This window comes from Pelodiscus sinensis, chromosome 12 (genome assembly GCF_052426305.1).
Source record: "Pelodiscus sinensis isolate ZL-2025 chromosome 12, ASM5242630v1, whole genome shotgun sequence".
NCBI classification, from domain to species: Eukaryota; Metazoa; Chordata; order Testudines; family Trionychidae; genus Pelodiscus; species Pelodiscus sinensis.
The window spans coordinates 52,024,135-52,048,800 of record NC_143063.1 but is presented as its reverse complement, the minus strand read 5'-3'; the positions used below and the strand labels follow the sequence as shown (position 1 = coordinate 52,048,800).

Sequence of the window (24,666 nt, the reverse complement as noted above, 5' to 3'; positions counted from 1 at the left end):
GCGGCTGCTGTTCCATCTTGTACTGCTTGGGGGGTTTGACTGGTCTGTGCATTTCAGCATTTTCAGTTCTCTCTTATGCTTCCATGTAATTCTTGGAGTAGTGAGTGCTCACATGCTTAACTGGAGTCATTCTCCCTCTGGTAAATGCTGCTCCGGGAGGTGGCTGGCGTGTCCCTGCGGCCCCTGAGAAAGGCAGAGCAGGGGGGCTCCACATGCTGTCCTTGCCTGCAGACACCGTTCCTGCAGCTCCATTGATCAGTAATGGGGAACCGTGGCCAGTAGAACCTGTGGGCTCGGTGCCTGTAGATGAGGGGCAGCACCTGGTGCAACAGAGCCATTGCTGGTACATGTCAGCTGCTTTCAGGAGTGAGCCGCCTTAACCCCACTGCTCCACCACCCGGAAGCAGTCTCAGAACCTGCCCTGAACCTCTTCCTGCCCCCAAACTCCTTCCTAGAGCTTGCACCCTGAAACCCCTCCTGGATCCCACTCCTCCACCCTGGGCTAAGCCCCTCCCACACTCTCAACCAGAGCCTGCACCCTAACCTCCTACCCCAGCCTGGCGCAAGTGAGTGAGGCTGGGGGAAGGAGGAGGATGGAGTGAGCAGAGTGAGGCCTTGGGGCAGGAAGGAAACGGGCCTGGGAGGGCGCTCACAGCGCACACATTGAAAGGGATTTTGTGGGGAAGAAGGGGAGACCCCCCCTGCTGTAGAGAGCACTGCTGCAGCATTCAGCCAGCTGGGGAAGCCATGGCCTCTGCACCAGAGCGGGGCGCTGTCGGGGGGCACAGTCACTTTCACACACGATTTATTGGAACCAGAACAGGCCCCCTACTCCTGCCCCCAGGCCTGGGGGGGGGGGGGGGAAGAAGCAGGAAGAGCTGAAGTTCTTAGCAGAAACAGGCAGGGGGTGGGGATGGCAGCTGGGTCTCCAGGGTCAGCCAGGCCCAGCTCTCTGCGCTGCTCCGCCCTGCAGGGGCTCCAGCCAGGGCTGCTGCTTCAGTCCGAGCAAGGCCGCCAGCTTGCGGCGCATCAGCTGGATCATGGACTCCTCCTGGCTTGCCTGCGGAGGAGAGAGGACAAGCAGAAGGGCCAGTTCCCGGCGTGCAGGCAGCGCGTCCCCACTGAAGGAGCCGGGGCCCTGTGTGCTGTTGCCCTTCCCCCACCATGCAGCCACACACGCCTGCCTCCCCCCCCACCGCCTGGGGAGCCGGGGCAAGGCCACGGTGCCTACCATGGCCGCTGCCCGCTCCTCGCCGAAGGTGGTCAGCAGGGCGGAGACCAGCAGGTTTGTGAGCACGTACAGCATGGAGACTATGCTTGTGGGGATCAGCAGGGCAGCCAAGACGGGGTCCAAGTTGAGAACCTGGAAGGCAGCAGCCCCCGCCCAGCCCGGCATGTGGGGCAGGAGGCCCGTCAAGCATCCAGCCAGAGGCAGCTTTGACCTCCAGGCAGGTGCCTGCCAGCAATCCGCCCGAGCAGCTGGGCCGCGGGCCCCTCCCCCTGGCTGGGCTGCAGGCGAGCCCCCAGCAGCGCCCAGTCTGTGTTGGGGCAGAAGGGTCTGGCCCCAAAGCTGGGGGAGGAGCTGCACAGCTCCACTGGCGTGGGCCCCCCTCGTTTCTCCTGCTCCCCCGCAGCAGTTCCCCGCTGGGCCGGACTGGGGGAACCAGCTGGCAGCTGGCTCGGCACGCTCACCGTGTCGTAGTTGAAGTCCCCCACCAGGAGCCCCACAATGGTCACTGCCGCGCTGCAGAGTGTCCGGTAGCTGCGGATGCTCCAGCCAAACAGGAGGTTACACTGGAGCCGGGGCGGGGACGCAAAGGGGAGCGAAGGTGAGAATGGCCCAAAGGTCATCGCGCCCAGAGAACAGGGAACCGCCCAGGGATCCCTCCCACCACCTGCTCCCAGCTCCTGGCACGGGCCAGGGACACCCTCCCTGCTCAGCAGCCACTGACGGACCCAGTCTCCATGGACGTCTGGCCCGTTGACGTGGGGAATCCCTGGCCTGGCTGCTTCTGCCCAGGAATGTGCAGGGCGCCCCGCAGAGCGACTTACCGCCATGGCGTAGCCCAGGAGCAGCACCAGCAGCACCAGCAGCAGCCCCAGCATCTCCCGGCAGGCGCGGCGCAGGGTGCGGCTGGCCAGGCGCATGCGGGGACTGAGCTGCAGCAGGCTGCACAGCTTGCACGTGGCCAGGGCCAGCAGGCAGGCCAGCAGGCAGGTGAGTGCGGAGGCCGCTTGCGCTGGCCCGTAGAAGCTGACAAACCTGCCCCGGAGAGAAGCACAGCCCGTCGGCCCCTGCCCCCAAGCACATTCCCCGCCCCCGAGCGCCTCCCCCGCGGCCCCGGCCACCGAGCAGCAGAGCTGGAGCCTCGTCGCCCAGCAGAAGCATCTGTTCCCCACCCAGCAGCCCCTGTTGCTGGCCCGCACTGGGCCTCCCGACAACCCCTCAGGCCAGGGTGGGGCCTGGCTGTAGGGCAGTTGAGGCAGCTGATGTGGGGCCCCCAAAGTGCAGGGCCTCGGGCAGCTGCCGCGAACCCCCCTCTACACAGAGGGCTCTGGCGTCAGCAGCGTGACTGACCTTTGTCATGCCACCCGCTAAATCCCACAGGCAAAGCTCCGTCTCCCTCCAGCTGCTGGCCGGCCAGGGCCTGCGCTGTGGGCAGGGAGCCCCGCTTGCCTGGGCGGGGCCTGCTCCACCCCCAGCAGAAACATGCTGCCTCTCCCCGCTGGGAGCCCTAGGTGGAAACCGCGCCTGCCCGGGCGGCCGGAGGGAGGAAGGGGCACAGTTCATTCGTAGCTAAACTTCACAGTTTGCTCAGCGGCCGGCAGTCTGTGGCCTGGCCCCTGCCCAGCTCTTGGGCCTGGCCTGGCCCTGGAGGCCGGGGGAGGGCCGAGACGTGTCTGGCTGCTGCTCGTGCCAGCCTGGCCATGGGCGCTCCTGGGGCCTTGCTCACCGCCGGCGGTCCTGGCGGTGCTGCTCCAGCGCGCTCTGCTGCAGCAAGTGGCACTCGACGGCGACTCCGCCAGCCGCCAGGCCCAGGAGAACGATGCTCCCGTCCAGCACGTTGCTCGGGCTGCGGAAGTATCCCCAGCGCTGCTGCCTCAGTCGCCGCCCCTGGGTACAGGCGAGGTCACCGCGGGCCTCACGCATCGTGGCCCGGCCGGGCAGTGGGGCCCACGGCGGGCGCAGGACACGGTGCCCTGGCCCCAGCAGAGCGACCGGCCAGGGAGGGGCCAGCGCCCGCGCGGAGGGGAGCCCTGGGCGTGTGGGGGCCAGGCCGGGGAGGGGCCGCGCGGAGGGGACCCCTGGGTGCAGCGGGGGAGCGAGGGGGCCAGGCCGGGGAGGGGCCGCGCGGAGGGGACCCCTGGGTGCAGCGGGGGAGCGAGGGGGCCAGGCCGGGGAGGGGCCGCGCGGAAGGGACCCCTGGGTGCAGCGGGGGAGCCAGGCCGGGGAGGGGCCACGCGGAAGGGACCCCTGGGTGCAGCGGGGGAGCGAGGGGGCCAGGCCGGGGAGGGGCCGCGCGGAGGGGACCCCTGGGCGCAGCGGGGGCTGTTGGGGAGCGGGGGCCAGGCTCGTGGCAGCGCTGGGGGGAGCAGCAGGGGGCGGGGGTCTCACGCCCGCCGGGAGGGGCTGGGCAGGGCGGGGGGGCTCACCTGCAGCCAGATGTGGAGCAGCAGCAGCAGGAGGCAGGCGGCTCGCGCGCAGGCCGCAGGGGTGAGGCCGGGGCTGCCGTCCAGCCGGATGCTCTGCAGCTGGGCCGAGGGGAGGAAGGCGCCTGGGAGGACAAAGGCAGCGGAGCGGAGCGGTCGGCTCTGGAGCCCCGGCCCCAAGGCGGCTGCGGGTGGAAGGGGCCCAGGCACCGGAGCCTCCCTCGAGGGGCCCCAGAGCAGGGACCCGGCTTCCGCCGCCGCGTAGCAACCCCCCTCGGGTTAGGGTGGGGGCTGAGCGGTTTGGGGGTTCGGGGCGGCTCGGGGCGGGGCTGAGCGGTTTGGGGGTGCGGGGAGGCTCGGGGCGGGGCTGAGCGGTTTGGGGAGGCTCTGGGTGGGCCGGGGGTGGGGCTGAGCAGCTGCCAGGCCCCCGCCGTCCCCAGGGAGGCTCCGCCCCCCCCCCCCCCCCCTCTTGGCGAAGCCCAGTGGGGAACCTCCCGGTGCCTCGGGGGCCTGGCAGCGAGGGGGAGCCAGGGCAGGTGGGAGCCTCAGCCCCGGCCCCGCTGGGCTCCCAGCCCGGCGAAGCCCCTACCCGTCCCGGCGCTCTCCAGGAGCAGGGTGGCCACGCACAGCAGGTTGGCGCTGGCGCTGTAGACGCTGAACTCCACGAAGACGGCGCAGCTGCACCCGTCCAGCCAGCGGCTCCGCTCCAGGGACTGCAGGACGCTGCGGGCGCCACTGGCCGTTAGCGGAGCGGGGCGGGGGCCCCCCGCTCTGCCGCCCCCAGGCCAGCCCCCTCCAGAGCCCCAAGCCCCGGCCCCGGCCCCACAGCCCGCGCCCCGCTGCCCCAGGGCCCGGCCCCACCTGTGCGCGCTGCTGGCGTTGGTGCCCAGGGACGCCAGGTAGCCTGCTCCGGGGTACAGGGCCAGCTGCCCCCACACGGGCTGCTCCCGCAGGCTCTCGGCGCCCTGCAGCTCCCACACGCTGTCCCGCGGCCCCCTGCCCTGGCCGGCGGGGCCCCAGGCTGGCCCGGCGCCGCGGCAGGAGCAGAGCGGGGCCCGAGGCTGGGGCCGGAGCTGCCGCAGGCGCACGCTGCCGAGGAGGAAGCCGGTCCCGTCCGCGGTGAGCCCTGCGGCACAAGAGGGGCCGAGGGGCGGGGCTGAGTGGGGGGGCGCCCGGGGTCCGGCAGCACCGCTCGCTGGACACGGCACCGGCCGCCGCCCCCGGGCCACGCGGGAGCCCGGCAGACTCCTCTGGCCAGGGGACCAGGCTGGTGGCACCGAGCCCGAGGGCTCTTCACCGTCCAGCTGCTCTGGAGCCCTAAAGGGGCACGGGCAGGGGGCAAGCGGGTCGGGAGGGCTCAGGCAGGTCCTGGGGGCGCAGGTGGGGCCGGGCGGGGGGCAGGCAGGGCTCAGGCAGGGCCCGGGGGCGCAGGTGGGGCCGGACGGGGGGCAGGCAGGGCTCAGGCAGGTCCTGGGGGCGCAGGTGGGGCTGGGCGGGGGGCAGGCAGGGCTCAGGCGGGGCCCCGGGGCTCAGGTGGGGCCGGGCGGGGGGCAGGCAGGGCTCAGGCAGGCCCCGGGGCGCAGGTGGGGCCGGGCGGGGGGCAGGCAGGGCTCAGGCGGGGCCCCGGGGCTCAGGTGGGGCCGGGCGGGGGGCAGGCAGGGCTCAGGCAGGCCCCGGGGGCGCAGGTGGGGCCGGGCGGGGGGCAGGCAGGACTCAGGCAGGGCCCGGGGGCGCAGGTGGGGCCGGGCGGGGGGCAGGCAGGGCTCAGGCAGGCCCCGGGGGTGCAGGTGGGGCCGGGCGGGGGGCAGGCAGGACTCAGGCAGGCCCCGGGGGCGCAGGTGGGGCCGGGCGGGGGGCAGGCAGGGCTCAGGCAGGCCCCGGGGGCGCAGGTGGGGCCGGGCGGGGGGCAGGCAGGGCTCAGGCAGGGCCCGGGGGCGCAGGTGGGGCCGGGCGGGGGGCAGGCAGGGCTCAGGCAGGCCCCGGGGGCGCAGGTGGGGCCGGGCGGGGGGCAGGCAGGACTCAGGCAGGCCCCGGGGGCGCAGGTGGGGCCGGGCGGGGGGCAGGCAGGGCTCAGGCAGGCCCCGGGGGTGCAGGTGGGGCCCGGCGGGGGGCAGGCAGGGCTCAGGCAGGCCCCGGGGCGCAGGTGGGGCCGGGCGGGGGGCAGGCAGGGCTCAGGCAGGCCCCGGGGCGCAGGTGGGGCCGGGCGGGGGGCAGGCAGGGCTCAGGCAGGCCCCGGGGCGCAGGTGGGGCCGGGCGGGGGCAGGCAGGGCTCAGGCAGGCCCCGGGGCGCAGGTAGGGCCGGGCGGGGGGCAGGCAGGGCTCAGGCAGGCCCTGGGGCGGGAGTGGGCGGGTCCTGGGGTTCTCACCAGGCTCTGGCCCATGGAGGCCCGGCAGGAAGGTGCTGCGGGCCCAGCTGTAGAAGTGGGCCGGGCTGCGGACGCGCTGGAAGTGGCGCGCCAGGCTCCTGCCAATGGCCTGGTTGAGGTGCAGCTGGTCGGGGCTCCGCTCCGTGTAGCACATGCCCAGCAGGGCCGCCAGCAGCACCAGCTGCGCTGTGGGCAGACAGTGGCCACTCGGACCTGGAGTATTTGGGGGACGGGCGCCCGCAGGGCCAGGCCACCCTCATGGCCGTTAGCAGCCTGGCCCAGCCTTGGCCCCGCTGGTGGGGCAGGACCCCAGCTCCTGTGGGCCAGGTCTGGGCCCCGAGGTTCCTCCCAGCCTCCCTTAGCCCCGCGGGAGCCCAACAAGGTAGTTCAGAGCCCCTGCCAGGTCCTGCTGTATGTGCTTGGCGGGTACCCTGCGCCCGGCTCGCCCGACGGGGCCTTGGCGGGTACCCTGCGGCCGGCTCGCCCGACGGGGCCTTGGCGGGTACCCTGCGCCCGGCTCGCCCGACGGGGCCTTGGCGGGTACCCTGCGGCCGGCTCGCCCGACGGGGCCTTGGCGGGTACCCTGCGGCCGGCTCGCCCGACGGGGCCTTGGCCGGGTACCCTGCGGCCGGCTCGCCCGACGGGGCCTTGGCCGGGTACCCTGCGGCCGGCTCGCCCGACGGGGCCTTGGCCGGGTACCCTGCGGCCGGCTCGCCCGACGGGGCCTTGGCGGGTACCCTGCGCCCGGCTCGCCCGACGGGGCCTTGGCGGGTACCCTGCGCCCGGCTCGCCCGACGGGGCCTTGGCCGGGTACCCAGCGGCCGGCTCGCCCGACGGGGCCTTGGCGGGTACCCTGCGCCCGGCTCGCCCGACGGGGCCTTGGCGGGTACCCTGCGCCCGGCTCGCCCGACGGGGCCTTGGCCGGGTACCCTGCGGCCGGCTCGCCCGACGGGGCCTTGGCCGGGTACCCTGCGGCCGGCTCGCCCGACGGGGCCTTGGCGGGTACCCTGCGGCCGGCTCGCCCGACGGGGCCTTGGCCGGGTACCCTGCGGCCGGCTCGCCCGACGGGGCCTTGGCCGGGTACCCTGCGGCCGGCTCGCCCGACGGGGCCTTGGCGGGTACCCTGCGGCCGGCTCGCCCGACGGGGCCTTGGCGGCCGGCTCGCCCGACGGGGCCTTGGCGGGTACCCTGCGCCCGGCTCGCCCGACGGGGCCTTGGCGGGTACCCTGCGGCCGGCTCGCCCGACGGGGCCTTGGCCGGGTACCCTGCGGCCGGCTCGCCCGACGGGGCCTTGGCCGGGTACCCTGCGGCCGGCTCGCCCGACGGGGCCTTGGCCGGGTACCCTGCGGCCGGCTCGCCCGACGGGGCCTTGGCCGGGTACCCTGCGCCCGGCTCGCCCGACGGGGCCTTGGCCGGGTACCCTGCGCCCGGCTCGCCCGACGGGGCCTTGGCGGGTACCCTGCGCCCGGCTCGCCCGACGGGGCCTTGGCGGGTACCCTGCGCCCGGCTCGCCCGACGGGGCCTTGGCGGGTACCCTGCGCCCGGCTCGCCCGACGGGGCCTTGGCGGGTACCCTGCGCCCGGCTCGCCCGACGGGGCCTTGGCCGGGTACCCTGCGGCCGGCTCGCCCGACGGGGCCTTGGCGGGTACCCTGCGGCCGGCTCGCCCGACGGGGCCTTGGCCGGGTACCCTGCGGCCGGCTCGCCCGACGGGGCCTTGGCGGGTACCCTGCGGCCGGCTCGCCCGACGGGGCCTTGGCCGGGTACCCTGCGGCCGGCTCGCCCGACGGGGCCTTGGCCGGGTACCCTGCGGCCGGCTCGCCCGACGGGGCCTTGGCCGGGTACCCTGCGGCCGGCTCGCCCGACGGGGCCTTGGCCGGGTACCCTGCGGCCGGCTCGCCCGACGGGGCCTTGGCGGGTACCCTGCGGCCGGCTCGCCCGACGGGGCCTTGGCGGGTACCCTGCGGCCGGCTCGCCCGACGGGGCCTTGGCCGGGTACCCTGCGGCCGGCTCGCCCGACGGGGCCTTGGCCGGGTACCCTGCGGCCGGCTCGCCCGACGGGGCCTTGGCCGGGTACCCTGCGCCCGGCTCGCCCGACGGGGCCTTGGCCGGGTACCCTGCGCCCGGCTCGCCCGACGGGGCCTTGGCCGGGTACCCTGCGCCCGGCTCGCCCGACGGGGCCTTGGCCGGGTACCCTGCGGCCGGCTCGCCCGACGGGGCCTTGGCGGGTACCCTGCGGCCGGCTCGCCCGACGGGGCCTTGGCGGGTACCCTGCGGCCGGCTCGCCCGACGGGGCCTTGGCGGGTACCCTGCGGCCGGCTCGCCCGACGGGGCCTTGGCGGGTACCCTGCGGCCGGCTCGCCCGACGGGGCCTTGGCGGGTACCCTGCGGCCGGCTCGCCCGACGGGGCCTTGGCCGGGTACCCTGCGGCCGGCTCGCCCGACGGGGCCTTGGCCGGGTACCCTGCGGCCGGCTCGCCCGACGGGGCCTTGGCCGGGTACCCTGCGCCCGGCTCGCCCGACGGGGCCTTGGCCGGGTACCCTGCGCCCGGCTCGCCCGACGGGGCCTTGGCCGGGTACCCTGCGGCCGGCTCGCCCGACGGGGCCTTGGCGGGTACCCTGCGGCCGGCTCGCCCGACGGGGCCTTGGCGGGTACCCTGCGGCCGGCTCGCCCGACGGGGCCTTGGCGGGTACCCTGCGGCCGGCTCGCCCGACGGGGCCTTGGCGGGTACCCTGCGGCCGGCTCGCCCGACGGGGCCTTGGCGGGTACCCTGCGGCCGGCTCGCCCGACGGGGCCTTGGCGGGTACCCTGCGCCCGGCTCGCCCGACGGGGCCTTGGCGGGTACCCTGCGCCCGGCTCGCCCGACGGGGCCTTGGCGGGTACCCTGTGTCACGTTACTGGATTTTAAGGGGAGCAGCCAGGTCACTGCTGCCCCCGGGGGGGGTTGCCCCCAAAGTGTATACAAAGGGGGCCATGTGAGGTGTCACATGAAAGCTCCTGTTCTACTGGTTCTGCGTGTGCTATTCATGTGCTTGTGTGATGTCTGTGTGTGGAGTTACAAACATGGACGCTGTGTTGATGCTGGAAAATTCTCAGGCCGAGGCAGAGCGCTGGCAAGGAACGCTCAGCCAGTGGCTATGCTAATGAGTGAGGCTCCATGGACAATAGATCTAAGTGCCAGAGACCCACCTGGGCTGTGTCTAGACTGGCAAGTTTTTCTGCAAAAGCAGCTGCTTTTCTGGAAAAACTTGCCAGCTGTCTACACTGGCTGCTTGAATTTCCGCAAGAACACTGACTTCCTACTGTAAGAAATCAGTTCTTCCTGCGGAAATACTGTGCTGCTCCCGTTCGGGCAAAAGTCCTTTTGCGCAAAAGCTTTTGCGCAACATGGCCAGTGTAGACAGCTCAGATTTGTTTTCTGCAAAAAAGCTCAGATCGCGAAAATGGCAATCGGGGCTTTTTTGTGGAAAAGCGCGTCTAGATTGGCACGGACGCTTTTCTGCAAAAAGGGCTTTGGCTGAAAAGCGTCCTGCCAATCTAGACGCTCTTTTCCACAAATGCTTTTAATGGAAAACTTTTCCGTTAAAAGCGTTTGCAGAAAATCATGCCAGTCTAGACGTAGCTCCAGGGAATGTCTGGAGACCTGCGAGCCAGCCAGGATAACGGTTGCTGACTTGGGACACAGGGCTAGGTCAATGGACCATGTGACCTGCAGTGACCTGCTCTGGCCAGGAAGATGCCAGGACTCAGGAGAGGTCTATAAGCGCCATGTGCACCCTCCATCTTGTCTTGAGTTTTGTTTCTGATCCCAGATGCAGCCTCGCAGGAACCACGAGCCGGGAAGAACCGTGGACCCGTGTTGACATAGGATGTAACCAGAGACTTGTAAGCCAGGAGCTAGAACGTCCCTGCTACGAGCCTGTGTCGAGAACTGGGAGAGTCGATGCAGGTGACGGATTCTCCTCAACCTCACTCTCAGGCTTTTCTTTCTTCGTAATAAAGCTCTAGGTGGTAGATGCTGAAGGACTGGCCCAGCGTGGTGTGTGGGTGGGATCCAGAGTGTAAATGGACCTGCGACCTGTGGCTGGCTTCTTGGCACTGGAAGAACCCGTCTGGGGTAGGTGCGATTGGGTTCTATAACCCTCGCCTGTGTGTTAGGCCCGGGGCTGATTGGGGCCAGAGCCAGCCCAAGGTACAAGCCAGCTGGGCTACCGCCCAGGGTGCCCCATTGTAGGGGCGCCGTGTGGGGCTCCTGGGCGGGGACGGGGCCACGCTTGTGTCGCACTCCCTGGGGCGGCACCATGCTCCCGGGGTCCCGGGGGTGCAAATGGCTCAGGCCGGCCCTGATTGGGGCACAGGGAGAGCTGGGGTGTCGGGGGGGTTTTGCTCGTGAGGCTTCAGGCAGGCAGCTGCAGCGCTCGGTGAGACCGGTGTGTGGCCTGTTTAGGAAGGTCTCCAGTCTGGGGGCTGTGAGGAGCCCCGAGTTTGAGCAACTCGCCCTCAGTGGTGCCCAGACCCGGCCTGGCCCGTTGGCACCGGCTCTGTGTGTGAGCTGCTAGGGCAGGGCCGGGGGATCGCGTCACCCAGCACCAGTGCTGCTGGCGGGGGCAGCTCCAAAGCTGGGGACAGGAGCCTGCAGGAGCTGCCATCGCCCGGGGCCGTGAGCAGCGCCGCCCGCTACCTGCGATCTCGCCCAGCTGAGAGTACAGCTGCTTCGCCCTCCCGCGCCTGCCCCTGCTGGGTGGCGCTGGCCTCGGGGGCGGGGGCTGGTAGACGGGGTCAGTCCAGTCTCTTGACCCGGGCAGCTCCATGTAGGGGCACCTGGCTGCAGAAAGAGACGTGTCAGGGCTGCAGCACCCGTAGTGGCCTAAGGGCCTGCCCCGCCCCTCCCCCGGCCTGGCCCCACCCCATCACGCCCCCTCCCCTGGCCTGGCCCTCCCTGCGCCTCCCTCGGCCTGGCCTGACCCTGTCACGCCCCCTCCTCCGGCCTGGCTCTACCCCACCCCATCACGCCCCCTCCCCTGGCCTGGCCCTCCCTGCCCCTCCCTCGGCCTGGCCCGACCCTGTCACGCCCCCTCCCCAGCCTGGCCCTCCCCATCGCTCCCCCGGCCTGGTCCGACCCTGTCACACCCCTCCCCCGGCCTGCCCCTCCCCCGGCCTGGCCCTACCCCTTCACGCCCCTCCCCAGCCCTGCCATCCCGTCATGCCCCCTCCCTGGCCTGGCCCTTCCCAGCCTGACCTCCATCACACCCCTCCCAGTCCTACCCCGGCCTGGCCTGGCATAACCATGAGGGATGGTCAGCAGCCTGGAGACTAAGGGGTTAAAGATGTCCCTGTACCTAGCCAGGTATCTGGTCAGCCAATAGCAATTCAGGTAGGGATTTCAAACTGGGACAAAGGATTTTTAACTTTTCCTTCCTTTGTCTCTGAGCCAGTTTGCTCGCTAGCTACTGTGGGAGACAACAGACATGTCTCTCTCCAAGAAAAACTCTCTTCATAATGTGTAAGTAGGGTAAAGTCGAGATAAATGCGTCAGGTTTTATTGTTTTCTGGTTTGGGAATTTGGATCTGATGGCTGTGCTGTTAGAAATGGGGTTTCCTCTTTTGTAACCAAGTCCTGGGCCCATGGGGGTCCCCCATGCATATATTAATTGGTGACTTTTTCCATCTAGTCGTTATGCTTGCAACAGGAGTACTGTTTTGGATAATAAAAGTTATTTCTTTTTTTTTTTAACCCGGTATTGGTTCATTCTGTGTCCTGGAAAACCTGTCTGTGGGACCTGCAGGCCTCTGGCTAGGGGGCAGCAGCCACAGCCGGCAGCTGGTATTTTCTCTTTTCTTTTCAAGCTCTTTGGGGAAAAGCCGTTGGGGGGCCCGGGCTGGGTTCCAGTGCCCACCCCGCGTGTGGGTTCAACAGCACTTGATGGGGGCAGCGGATTCCCAAGATCCGGGGATTAGGATTTTGAGGGGAGGTTTTGTACCAAAGCCTGGAGAGATCAGATTTGGGGGCCCCCACTTCTGTGTTCATCGTGCCAGAGTGGGGAATTAGCCTTGACCCCTCCCCCATCACGCCCCTCCCTGACCCTTCCCCAGACCGGCCCTCCCCCATCACGCCCCTCCCTGACCCTTCCCCAGACCGGCCCTCCCCCATCACGCCCCTCCCTGACCCTTCCCCAGACCGGCCCTCCCCCATCACGCCCCTCCCTGACCCTTCCCCAGACCGGCCCTCCCCCATCACGCACCTCCCTGACCCTTCCCCAGACCGGCCCTCCCCCATCACGCCCCTCCCTGACCCTTCCCCAGACCGGCCCTCCCCCATCATGCCCCTCCCTGACCCTTCCCCAGACCGGCCCTCCCCCATCACGCCCCTCCCTGACCCTTCCCCAGACCGGCCCTCCCCCATCATGCCCCTCCCTGACCCTTCCCCAGACCGGCCCTCCCCCATCATGCCCCTCCCTGACCCTTCCCCAGACCGGCCCTCCCCCATCACGCCCCTCCCCAAGGCATTCCAGAGTGCAGGCCCCTGGACATCTCCTAGCAGGGAAAGCAAAGGGCTGAGCCCAGGGCTGACTGTGGCCTGCCAAGAGCTGAGCAGCAGGTGCCAGGGCCGAGGACGGGCCCCACACCCAGTGCCTGCCTGGGGGAGGGGCAGAGGTCACCTGGCTCACACGTCTGCTGTGAAGGGTGCTGGGGGCTGTGAATCAGGCAGGCACCCTGGGGGCTGCCACCGGGTCTGTGTCTGGCTGGGAGGGCCCCGGGCCCCGCAGACAGAACTCACAGTCAGACTGCAACTGGCTGGCAGGGCCACGTTTCACTCAGTCGCGCGTGGGCCTGCGGAACTCTCTGCCACAGGATGGGAGGGCAACCACTCAGGGAGGTTCCAGGAAGTCTCTCCCTGCCCGTGTGGAGCAGCGGGTGTGTCTCTGTGCACCCCCAGGGCAGCGTGTGGTGCCCTCCCTCTGGCCTGATTGGGCAGCTGCTCTTCAGGGGCGTGACGCACGTGTGGGTCTGCAGAGCGCCTGGGGCAGCCTGGCGTGTCTGCCTGGTGCTCTGACCGGCTCTGGGCCGCCGTGCCAGCGGGTGGCAGGCGCTGAGCCTGGCCGGGGGGCCGAGGTGCTCTGTGGTAGCCATGCGCAGCCTGGGGGGGCAGCTTGTGCCAGAGCCCGGGACGGACCCTCCTGCCTGGGAGCCGCCTCTGGGTTTGTGATGCAAACGGGCCAGCACAAGTCGGACCTCGGCTAGGCCACTGTGCTGTAGTGTGGGGCGCCCCCGAACCCGGCCGAGCCCCCCTCCCTGACCCCTGCTGAGCCCTCCCCTCTGAGCCCAGCTGTGCCCCCCCCCTCTGAGCCTGGCCGAGCCCCCCTCCCTGACCCCTGCTGAGCCGCCCCTCTGAGCCCAGCTGTGCCCCCCCCCCTCTGAGCCTGGCCGAGCCCCCCTCCCTGACCCCTGCTGAGCCCTCCCCTCTGAGCCCAGCTGTGCCCCCCGCCCCTCTGAGCCTCCCTGACCCCTGCTGAGCCCTCCCCTCTGAGCCCAGCTGTGCCCCCCGCCCCTCTGAGCCTGGCCGAGCCCCCCTCCCTGACCCCTGCTGAGCCGCCCCTCTGAGCCCAGCTGTGCCCCCCGCCCCTCTGAGCCTGGCCGAGCCCCCCTCCCTGACCCCTGCTGAGCCGCCCCTCTGAGCCCAGCTGTGCCCCCCCCCCTCTGAGCCTGGCCGAGCCCCCCTCCCTGACCCCTGCTGAGCCCTCCCCTCTGAGCCCAGCTGTGCCCCCCGCCCCTCTGAGCCTCCCTGACCCCTGCTGAGCCCTCCCCTCTGAGCCCAGCTGTGCCCCCCTCCCCCCGAGCCCGGCCGAGCCCCCCTCCCTGACCCCTGCTGAGCCCTCCCCTCTGAGCCCAGCTGTGCCCCCCGCCCCTCTGAGCCTGGCCGAGCCCCCCTCCCTGACCCCTGCTGAGCCGCCCCTCTGAGCCCAGCTGTGCCCCCCGCCCCTCTGAGCCTGGCCGAGCCCCCCTCCCTGACCCCTGCTGAGCCCTCCCCTCTGAGCCCAGCTGTGCCCCCCCCCTCTGAGCCTGGCCGAGCCCCCCTCCCTGACCCCTGCTGAGCCCTCCCCTCTGAGCCCAGCTGTGCCCCCCGCCCCCCTCCCCCCAAGCCCGGCCCCGCCCCCCGCCCCCCTCCCTGACCCCTGCTGAGCCCTCCCCTCTGAGCCCAGCTGTGCCCCCCCCCTCTGAGCCTGGCCGAGCCCCCCTCCCTGACCCCTGCTGAGCCCTCCCCTCTGAGCCCAGCTGTGCCCCCCGCCCCTCTGAGCCTGGCCGAGCCCCCCTCCCTGACCCCTGCTGAGCCCTCCCCTCTGAGCCCAGCTGTGCCCCCCGCCCCTCTGAGCCTGGCCGAGCCCCCCTCCCTGACCCCTGCTGAGCCCTCCCCTCTGAGCCCAGCTGTGCCCCCCGCCCCTCTGAGCCTCCCTGACCCCTGCTGAGCCCTCCCCTCTGAGCCCAGCTGTGCCCCCCGCCCCTCTGAGCCTGGCCGAGCCCCCCTCCCCCCCCTCCCCCCGAGCCCGGCCGAGCCCCCCTCCCTGACCCCTGCTGAGCCCTCCCCTCTGAGCCCAGCTGTGCCCCCCGCCCCTCTGAGCCCAGCCGTGCCCCCCTCCCTGACCCCTGCTGAGCCCTCCCCTCTGAGCCCAGCTGTGCCCCCCCCGCCCCTGTGCCCCCCTCCCCCCGAGCCCGGCCGTGCCCCCCTCCCTGACCCCTGCTGAGCCCTCCCCTCTGAGCCCAGCTGTGCCCCCCGCCCCTCTGAGCCTGGCCGAGCCCCCCTCCCTGACCCCTGCTGAGCCCTCCCCTCTGAGCCCAGCTGTGCCCCCCGCCCCTCTGAGCCTGGCCGAGCCCCCCTCCCTGACCCCTGCTGAGCCCTCCCCTCTGAGCCCAGCTGTGCCCCCCCCGCCCCTCCCCCCTCCCCCCGAGCCCGGCCGAGCCCCCCTCCCTGACCCCTGCTGAGCCCTCCCCTCTGAGCCCAGCTGTGCCCCCAGCCCCTCTGAGCCCCCCTCCCTGACCCCTGCTGAGCCCTCCCCTCTGAGCCCAGCTGTGCCCCCCGCCCCTCTGAGCCTCCCTGACCCCTGCTGAGCCCTCCCCTCTGAGCCCAGCTGTGCCCCCCTCCCCCCGAGCCCGGCCGAGCCCCCCTCCCTGACCCCTGCTGAGCCCTCCCCTCTGAGCTCAGCTGTGCCCCCCGCCCCTCTGAGCCTGGCCGAGCCCCCCTCCCTGACCCCTGCTGAGCCCTCCCCTCTGAGCCCAGCTGTGCCCCCCGCCCCTCTGAGCCTCCCTGACCCCTGCTGAGCCCTCCCCTCTGAGCCCAGCTGTGCCCCCCGCCCCCTCGAGCCCGGCCGAGCCCCCCTCCCTGACCCCTGCTGAGCCCTCCCCTCTGAGCCCAGCTGTGCCCCCCGCCCCCTCGAGCCCGGCCGAGCCCTCCCCCGAACCCGGTCAAGGCCTCTCTGCTGCCAAGGCTCAGGCAGCTCCGGCCCAGCCGCAGCCCCTACCCAGGAGAGCCAGGACCCTCTGCAGCTGCTCCTCCTTCCGCGGGTCCGGCCACAGCAGCCTCTTCAGCACCAGCGAGAAGAGCAGGGTGAGCCCGGCCACCTGCGGCAGAGGCACCGGCTGAGGCTGGGCCATGGGGGAGACGAACCCGCGCGGCCGGTCCGCTGTGTCGGAGGGGCTGTTTGGGGGGGGCTGTGTCGGGGGGGGGAGCTGGCAGGACTCAGCCGGCTGCGGGGAGACGGCCGTGGGGGCGGGGGCCCTGGCGACTGGCCTGAGGATCCCTTCGCTGGATTCACAGCCCCATAGCCCCTACTGCTGGGCACTGGCTGGGGGTCGCTCTGGGCTGGGGAGCAGGGGGGCGCTGTCCCCTCTAGGAGGGGGGCCCCAGGGAGAGGGGCCCCTGAGGGGCTCACGGCAGAGGCGGGTGGCTGGAGGCCCTGAGAGGCGCCGTCCCGGAGGCGGAGGGGGGGCCCCAGGTGAGAGAGGCCCCGCGAGGGGGTCGCCGCACTGGAGGGGGGGGGCCTGCCCGGGAACAGATGGGCTGAGCGTGGGCACCACCTGTGAGTCGTGAGGCTGGGACCGGTGGCCGTGGCTGCGCTGTGGCTGGGGCCTTTGGCTCTCCTGGGGCTGTGACCCACGGCCGGGGGCCGTGGCTGGGGCCCGCGGCCGTGGTTATACTGTGGCCGGGGCCCGCGGCCGTGGTTATACTGTGGCCGGGGCCCGCGGCCGTGGTTATACCGTGACTGGGGCCCGTGGCCGGGGCCTGTGGCCGTGGTTATACCGGGGCTGGAGCCCGTGGCCGTGGTTATACCGGGGCCGGGGCCCGTGGCCGTGGTTATACCGTGACTGGGGCCCGTGGCCGGGGCCTGTGGCCGTGGTTATACCGGGGCTGGAGCCCGTGGCCGTGGTTATACCGTGACTGGGGCCCGTGGCCGTGGTTATACCGGGGCTGGAGCCCGTGGCCGTGGTTATACCGTGACTGGGGACTGGGGCCCGTGGCCGGGGCCTGTGGCCGTGGTTATACCGGGGCTGGAGCCCGTGGCCGTGGTTATACCGGGGCTGGAGCCCGTGGCCGTGGTTATACCGGGGCTGGAGCCCGTGGCCGTGGTTATACCGTGACTGGGGCCCGTGGCCGTGGTTATACCGGGGCTGGGCCCGTGGCTGTGGTTATACCGTGACTGGGGCCCACGGCCGTGGTTATACCGGGGCTGGAGCCCGTGGCCGTGGTTATACCGGGGCCGGGGCCCGTGGCCGTGGTTATACCGGGGCTGGGCCTGTGGCCGTGGTTATACCGGGCCGTGGTTATACCGGGGCTGGGCCCGTGGCCGTGGTTATACCGGGGCTGGAGCCCGTGGCCGTGGTTATACCGGGGCTGGAGCCCGTGGCCGTGGTTATACCGGGGCCGGGGCCCGTGGCCGTGGTTATACCGGGGCGGGGCCTGTGGCCGTGGTTATACTGGGCCGTGGTTATACCGGGGCTGGGCTCGTGGCCGTGGTTATACCGGGGCGGGGCCTGTGGCCGTGGTTATACCGGGCCGTGGTTATACCGGGGCCGGGGCCCGTGGCCGTGGTTATACCGGGGCCCGTGGCCGTGGTTATACCGGGGCGGGGCCTGTGGCCGTGGTTATACCGGGGCTGGGCCCGTGGCCGTGGTTATACCGGGGCTGAGCTGTGCTTTGCACGTGGGTCTCTCTTTACCTTCAGTGGCTGCATTAGGAAGATGCTCTGGAGCAGAGAGAGCAGCATGGAGACGACCCAGCTGGTGGCCTGCTGCCTGTCCAGCTGCAGGCTGAGGAGCACGGTGAAGTAGGCGGAGGCCAGGCAGGCCCCAGCCAGGGTGAGCCAGCAGAGGAACAGCGCCTCTCTGGGGCGCCGGCAGGGGAGGCCGGGCTGGCACGCGCGGGGCTCCGCGATGGGGAAGCTCCTCCCGCCCCTGGAAGGAGGAGAGGCGGTCAGGGGCGCGCCAGCCCTCGCCGGCAGCGCAAGGAAAGCGGCCGCGGCGCCTGGTACCTGGCCGACCCGGGCTCCTGCTGCGGGCGGGGCTGCTCCAGCTGCTCCAGCTGCTCCACAAGGCTCTGCAGCTGCCTGGCAGCCTGCGCGTGGCCGTCCAGCGCTCGGAGCTGGCCCGGCAGTGGCCCCAGCACGTGGCTCAGGTAGCTGCTGAGGTGGCCCCAGCTCTCTGAAAGAGCAGGTGCCGCAGCGTCACTCCTGTTTGCCAGGCCCCTTGCTCCCCCGCTCGGTGGGGGATTGGTGGGGTCAGGGGGCCAAGGCGCTGGGGGTCAGGGCGCTGGGGGGTTGGTGGGGTCAGGGGGCCAAGGCGCTGGGGGTCGGCGGGGTCAGGGCGCTGGGGGTTTGGTGGGGTCAGGGGGCCAGGGCGCTGGGGGGTTGGTGGGGTCAGGGGGCCAAGGCGCTGGGGGTCGGCGGGGTCAGGGCGCTGGGGGGTTGGTGGGGTCAGGGGGCCAGGGCGCTGGGGGGTTGGTGGGGTCAGGGGGCCAAGGCGCTGGGGGTCGGCGGGGTCAGGGCGCTGGGGGGTTGGTGGGGTCAGGGGGCCAAGGCGCTGGGGGTCGGCGGGGTCAGGGCGCTGGGGGGTTGGTGGGGTCAGGGGGCCAAGGCGCTGGGGGTCGGCGGGGTCAGGGCGCTGGGGGGTTGGTGGGGTCAGGGGGCCAGGGCGCTGGGGGGTTGGTGGGGTCAGGGCGCTGGGGGGTTGGTGGGGTCAGGGGGCCAAGGCGCTGGGGGTCGGCGGGGTCAGGGCGCTGGGGGGTTGGTGGGGTCAGGGCGCTGGGGGGTTGGTGGGGTCAGGGGGCCAAGGCGCTGGGGGTCGGCGGGGTCAGGGCGCTGGGGGGTTGGTGGGGTCAGGGGGCCAGGGCGCTGGGGGGTTGGTGGGGTCAGGGGGCCAAGGCGCTGGGGGTCGGCGGGGTCAGGGCGCTGGGGGGTTGGTGGGGTCAGGGGGCCAAGGCGCTGGGGGTCGGCGGGGTCAGGGCGCTGGGGGGTTGGTGGGGTCAGGGGGCCAAGGCGCTGGGGGTCGGCGGGGTCAGGGCGCTGGGGGGTTGGTGGGGTCAGGGGGCGAAGGCGCTGGGGGTTGGTGGGGTCAGTGGGGCCAAGGTGCGGGGGGCTCTGTGGGGTGACCCACTGGGAAGGTGAAGAGCTGGGCCAGTCCCGGAGGCTGCCAGCCGCTGGGCTGGGAACTGCCCCAGCGCCCCAGGTGGGAGCTGCCGCACGGGAGGGCGAGGGCCAGGCAGGCGTGGCAGGGGCGGCTGGCTGCGCGCCGGGGCAGGGCTCGGGCTGGCGGGCAGCAGGGCGACCGAGGCCGGTGTCCGTACCGGTGACCAGGCAGGGCTGGCCCGGCTCCCCGTCCCGGCGGCTGGCCCTCTGGAGCTCCGAGCCCACCCGGCGGCAGAGGCTGTGCACGAGCTGGGGGACGCTGTCCATCTCCTGGGGTAGAGCCTCCGGCTCCAGGCCGGGCTGGGTCCTGGACAGAAGGCCCAGCGTGTCCTGCAGCTCCTGCAAGGGACAGACGCCGGGACGTGGCCGCCCTGCCCAGTGCCACCGCGTCCGGCGGGGCCCTTCCCCGTCGCCAAGGGGCCAGGCTGGGCAGGCGGCTGGAACCGGCGGGTGAGTTCGGAGCCGGCTCCCTGCCTGGCCCCTGGGAGCACGCTGCCCCCCGCGCAGGACCTGCTACCACACGGGGCAACCCCCAGCTGGGGGTCCGGGGAGGCGTTCCTGCAGCGTGGGGCAGCAGCCCAGCATGAGGGACCTGGGGGGGCGGCTCTGGGGGCCACAGGGGAGGAGGCCCCACTCCGGGCTCACCTGCCTGATGCGTGTCAGGGGGGCGGCGTGGCGCGGGGGGGCCGAGGCCCGCGGCAGCTGGCCAGTGGCGGGGGGCAGCGGCAGCCCCTGGGGCGGGAGCAGCTGGAAGAGGCGCACGACGGCCAGGTTCACGGGGAGCAGGATGAGCGCGGTCTGCAGGCTGGCCAGCAGCTCCCTCCAGCTCAGTGCCACAGGCCCTGCCACAGGGAGAGGCGCCGTCAGGGAGAAACTGAGGCACCGCCAGGGCCACAGCAGCTGTGGGGCCCGGTGTGGCATGAGGGGTTTGAATGGGAGCACGGCCCCACAGCTGGGGCAGGGATGTGAGGAGCCGTGCTGGAGCCGGGCCTGCGCTGGTGGGTCGCCTGCCCAGGGAGAGGGGTGGGACCCAGCCTCTAGGGCGCCACAAGGGCCCCAAGCGCTGCCAGGTGCCCCCGCGGGGCGGCCGGTCCCCGCAGGTCCCTTGGGCGTGTCGTCGGCCCCAGCGTCTGCCTGGTTGGTCCTGGTGCATCGGGCCCCGGCTTGGGCTGCTTCGGACCCCCTGGCCTAGTGCGCTAGGCCCCGAAGGCCCCCCCTGCAGCCAGCACAGAGGGGCAGGGCCCGGCGGGGGGTTAAGGACGAGTCGATACCCCCCCTTGCTCTCTCTACCGGATAGAGGCAGCCTAAGGCGGGGAGAGGGGGAGCTTCAAGGGGCAAAGCTGCAGGGAGCCGGGATCAGCTGGGGGGGCTCCGCGTGGCATTGCAAAGTGGCCCCGCAGCATGGAGCCCGGAGTCCCCCGCTGCCCCAGCTCCGTGACAGCACATCCACCTGGAAATGCACTAGAGCCCCCATCCTTGCCCCCCGCTCCTGCCCCCGCCCCACCCTCACGGGAGCGCCCCCAGCCCTGCCCCCCGCTCCTGCCCCCGGCCCCGCCCTCATGGGAGCCCCCAGCCCTGCCCCCGCTCCTGCCCCCGCCCCACCCTCATGGGAGCGCCCCCAGCCCTGCCCCCCGCTCCTGCCCCCGGCCCCGCCCTCATGGGAGCCCCCAGCCCTGCCCCCGCTCCTGCCCCCGGCCCGCCCTCATGGGAGCCCCCAGCCCTGCCCCCGCTCCTGCCCCCGGCCCGCCCTCATGGGAGCCCCCAGCCCCGCCCCCGCTCCTGCCCCCGGCCCCACCCTCATGGGAGCCCCCAGCCCCGCCCCCGCTCCTGCCCCCGGCCCGCCCTCATGGGAGCCCCCAGCCCTGCCCCCGCTCCTGCCCCCGGCCCCACCCTCATGGGAGCCCCCAGCCCTGCCCCCGCTCCTGCCCCCGGCCCCACCCTCATGGGAGCCCCCAGCCCTGCCCCCGCTCCTGCCCCCGGCCCGCCCTCATGGGAGCGCCCCCAGCCCTGCCCCCGCTCCTGCCCCCGGCCCGCCCTCATGGGAGCCCCCAGCCCTGCCCCCGCTCCTGCCCCCGGCCCCACCCTCATGGGAGCCCCCAGCCCTGCCCCCGCTCCTGCCCCCGGCCCCACCCTCATGGGAGCCCCCAGCCCTGCCCCCGCTCCTGCCCCCGGCCCCACCCTCATGGGAGCCCCCAGCCCTGCCCCCGCTCCTGCCCCCGGCCCGCCCTCATGGGAGCGCCCCCAGCCCTGCCCCCGCTCCTGCCCCCGGCCCGCCCTCATGGGAGCGCCCCCCGCCCTGCCCCCGCTCCTGCCCCCGGCCCGCCCTCATGGGAGCGCCCCCCGCCCTGCCCCCGGCCCGCCCTCATGGGAGCCCCCGGCCCTGCCCCCGCTCCTACCCCCGGCCCCGCCCTCATGGGAGCCCCCGCCCCTGCCCCCCGCCCCTGCCCCCGGCCCCGCCCTCATGGGAGCCCCCGGCCCTGCCCCCGCTCCTGCCCCCGGCCCCGCCCTCATGGGAGCCCCCGCCCCTGCCCCCCGCCCCTACCCCCGCCCCGCCCTCATGGGAGCCCCCGGCCCTGTCCCCGCCCCTACCCCCGCTCCGCCCTCATGGGAGCCCCCGGCCCTGTCCCCGCCCCTACCCCCGCCCCGCCCTCATGGGAGCCCCCGCCCCTGCCCCCCGCCCCTACCCCCGCCCCGCCCTCATGGGAGCCCCCGGCCCTGTCCCCGCCCCTACCCCCGCTCCGCCCTCATGGGAGCCCCCGGCCCTGTCCCCGCCCCTACCCCCGCCCCGCCCTCATGGGAGCCCCCGCCCCTGCCCCCCGCCCCTACCCCCGCCCCGCCCTCATGGGAGCCCCCGGCCCTGTCCCCGCCCCTACCCCCGCTCCGCCCTTATGGGAGCCCCCGTCTCACCTGGCTCCAGGGCCCCCTGGCTGCCGGCCCCAGGGGGGTCCCTCCAGAACAGGATGTTGATGAGCATGGTGCACAGCAGGAGGGTCAGGCAGCAGGCCAGGCGCTGGAGCCGCGTGAAGGGATCCCAGGGGCAGCGGGTCAGCACCGACAGCCACAGGTGCTCCTGCGTCACCTTGTCCACCAGCGCCGACCAGAACAGCCGCCTGGGGGGGGGAAGGGAGAGGCACTGGCTGTGGCTGCTCGCAGGCAGGAGCTAAGGGGGGGCAGGAGTCGGGGGGCTGAGTGGAGACACAGGAGCTGGGCAGGAGGCTGGGGAGCTGGGGGGGCGGGGAGGGCGGAGGCGGGGGGGCTGGGGGGCGGAGGCGGGGGCCCGGGAGCGGGGGGGCGGAGGCCCGGGAGCGGGGGGGCGGAGGCTGGGGGGCGGAGGCCCGGGAGCGGGGGGGGGGGGCGGGCGGAGGCGCTCACCTGGCGCAGAGCAGCTGGCTGCGGGAGGCGGCGGGGAAGAGCCGGTCGCGCTGGCAGTCGCCCAGGTCTGCAGCCAGCCAGGTGCTGCAGAGGAAATGCCACTTCCTCCGCGCGGCCACCTCGCTGACCACCACCTGCCGCACGTACCTGCGCGGGCAGCAGCCCCGTCAGGGCCCCGCCCGGGTACCCGCCGCCCCTCCCCCACTGCCCCCCCGCGCCCGGGCCCCGCCGCCCCTCCCCCACTGCCCCCCCCCGCCCGGGGCCCCGCCGCCCCTCCCCCACTGCCCCCCCGCGCCCGGGGCCCCGCCGCCCCTCCCCCACTGCCCCCCCCGCGCCCGGGGCCCCGCCGCCCCTCCCCCACTGCCCCCCCGCGCCCGGGGCCCCGCCGCCCCTCCCCCACTGCCCCCCCCCGCCCGGGGCCCCGCCGCCCCTCCCCCACTGCCCCCCCCGCGCCCGGGGCCCCGCCGCCCCTCCCCCACTGGCCCCGCCCGGGCCCCGCCGCCCCTCCCCCACTGCCCCCCCCGCGCCCGGGTACCCGCCGCCCCTCCCCCACTGCCCCCCCCCGCGCCCGGGGCCCCGCCGCCCCTCCCCCACTGCCCCCCCCGCGCCCGGGTACCCGCCGCCCCTCCCCCACTGCCCCCCCCCGCGCCCGGGGCCCCGCCGCCCCTCCCCCACTGCCCCCCCCGCGCCCGGGGCCCCGCCGCCCCTCCCCCACTGCCCCCCCCCGCGCCCGGGTACCCGCCGCCCCTCCCCCACGAAGTGTCTCGCTCGGTTCCGTACCAGGAGGGGCTGGGCCCGGCGTTGTCGTGCCAGAGCCGCACGTGGTGCAGCTCCCCCAGGGCGCGCCGGGTGCGGACCAGGAAGACATCGGCCCCCCCGCGCTCCAACACGGGCTTGTGGGGGTCCCGCAGGCAGCACGGCTCGCTCCGGCCCTCGCTCCCGTACAGCGTCAGCACCACCTGCGCCGAGAGCCCAGCGCTGCAGCCCCCCGGCCCCCCCCGGGGCGCAGGGCCCCCCCGGCCCCCCCCCGGGGCGCAGAGCCCCCCCGGCCCCTCCGGCCCCCCCGGGGCGCAGAGCCCCCCCGACCCCCCCCGGGGCGCAGAGCCCCCCCGGCCCCCCGGCCCCTCCCGGGGCGCAGAGCCCCCCGACCCCCCCCGGGGTGCAGAGCCCCCCCGGCCCCCCCCCGGGGCGCAGAGCCCCCCCGGCCCCCCGTCCCTCGCTCCCGTACAGCGTCAGCACCACCTGCGCCCGAGAGCCCAGTGCTGCAGCCCCCCGGCCCCCCCCGGGGCGCAGGGCCCCCCCGGCCCCCCCCCGGGGCGCAGAGCCCCCCCGGCCCCTCCGGCCCCTCCCGGGGCGCAGAGCCCCCCCGACCCCCCCCGGGGTGCAGAGCCCCCCCGGCCCCCCCCCGGGGCGCAGAGCCCCCCCGGCCCCCCGTCCCTCGCTCCCGTACAGCGTCAGCACCACCTGCGCCCGAGAGCCCAGTGCTGCAGCCCCCCCGGCCCCCCCCGGGGCGCAGAGCCCCCCCGGCCCCCGCCCGGCCCCCGCCCCTCCGGCCCCTCCCGGGGCGCAGAGCCCCCCCGACCCCCCCCGGGGTGCAGAGCCCCCCGGGGCGCAGAGCCCCCCACCGGCCCCGCTCCCGGGGCGCAGACACCCCCGGCCCTGCCCCCCCGGCCCCGCTCCCAGGGTGCAGACCCCCCCGGCCCTGCCCCCCCTGGCCCCGCTCCCGGGGCGCAGACCCCCCCCGGCCCTGCCCCCCTGGCCCCGCTCCTGGGGCGCAGACCCCCCCCAGCCCTGCCCCATCCTGCACAGCGACCCGCCTGGCACACACCCTGGTGCACCCCTCCCCTTGCCACACAGAACTCGCCCCGCCCCCTGCAGTCACCCCCCAGCTGGTGGCACGAGCCGCCTCTGGCGCGGCCCTGGCCGGGGCTGTGTTGGCAGGACCCCCTGGCCCCGTGGGCACCAGCCCCCCGAGCTGCCTGGCGGGAGCGGTGGAGACGGGGCCCGCAGCGCCCGGCCTACCTTGGCCGTCGTGGCTGCTGCCCGGCGGTAGCCAGTGAAGACCTGCACCACGTACCGGATGGGAGCCCCGGGGTCGCTGTCTGCCAGGACCGTGACCTTCACCTGGAGCCCCGGGAAAGCGGCCTGAGCAAGAGCCTGGCAGGCCAGGAGCAGCGCGGCGCAGCCTCTGGCCGTGGGCACTGGGCCTGTTAGCCCTGCCAGCCGGGGTGCAGCGCCCTGGGCCCCTAACTGTGTGCTGTGCCGCAGGCAGCCCGTGGGCAGGGCCCCCGCCAGACACCCCCGCTCGGGCTCCAGCCAGGGCCAAGCTGGGCCGCAGGGCCCTTGCACCCGTGTGCAGCGGCTCTTTGCCCGGCTCCCCTCCATAAGCCCATGAGAATGGGCCCCGCCCTGGTTCTGCAAGGGATAACCAGCCCTGGGGGAGGGCTGGGCCAGGAGCCAGCAGGTAACAGCCAATCAGGGCCCAGCTGGCTGGGGGGGCAGCAGGGGAGGGGAGGACAGAGGGTACCTGAGAGGGGCGGGGCTGGGGAGCGCTGGCCAGGTGAGGCCCAGAGGCAGGCACCTGAGGCTACCAGGGCTGCAGGGA

General features: G+C 73.9%; 1 protein-coding gene across 11 annotated transcripts in view; it reads right to left on the bottom strand.

Moving 5' to 3' along the window:
• Window positions 1-788: 788 nt before the first annotated feature.
• PKD1L3 (polycystin 1 like 3, transient receptor potential channel interacting) overlaps window positions 789-24,666 on the bottom strand; it is a 39,387-nt gene continuing 15,509 nt past the window's right edge. The window contains exons 10-28 of one of the 11 annotated variants that reach the window (XM_089781590.1): window positions 24,084-24,185; window positions 22,842-23,020; window positions 22,062-22,208; window positions 21,597-21,799; window positions 19,335-19,531; window positions 18,848-19,028; window positions 17,538-17,706; window positions 17,226-17,460; window positions 15,531-15,630; window positions 10,697-10,840; window positions 6,018-6,203; window positions 4,513-4,777; window positions 4,241-4,374; window positions 3,655-3,776; window positions 2,955-3,115; window positions 2,053-2,263; window positions 1,693-1,794; window positions 1,232-1,363; window positions 789-1,060 (exon numbers count right to left, since the gene is read on the bottom strand). In XM_089781590.1, coding sequence (XP_089637716.1) covers window positions 935-1,060; window positions 1,232-1,363; window positions 1,693-1,794; window positions 2,053-2,263; window positions 2,955-3,115; window positions 3,655-3,776; window positions 4,241-4,374; window positions 4,513-4,777; window positions 6,018-6,203; window positions 10,697-10,840; window positions 15,531-15,630; window positions 17,226-17,460; window positions 17,538-17,706; window positions 18,848-19,028; window positions 19,335-19,531; window positions 21,597-21,799; window positions 22,062-22,208; window positions 22,842-23,020; window positions 24,084-24,185 — 3,096 coding nt within the window. In that variant the 3' untranslated portion in view covers window positions 789-934. Of the gene's footprint in view, window positions 1,061-1,231; window positions 1,364-1,692; window positions 1,795-2,052; window positions 2,264-2,954; window positions 3,116-3,654; window positions 3,777-4,240; window positions 4,375-4,512; window positions 4,778-6,017; window positions 6,204-10,696; window positions 10,841-15,530; window positions 15,631-17,225; window positions 17,461-17,537; window positions 17,707-18,847; window positions 19,029-19,334; window positions 19,532-21,596; window positions 21,800-22,061; window positions 22,209-22,841; window positions 23,021-24,083; window positions 24,186-24,666 lie in introns of those variants that run through there. The other 10 variants (XM_089781587.1, XM_089781588.1, XR_016350528.1 and 7 more) reach the window with 10 other exon arrangements.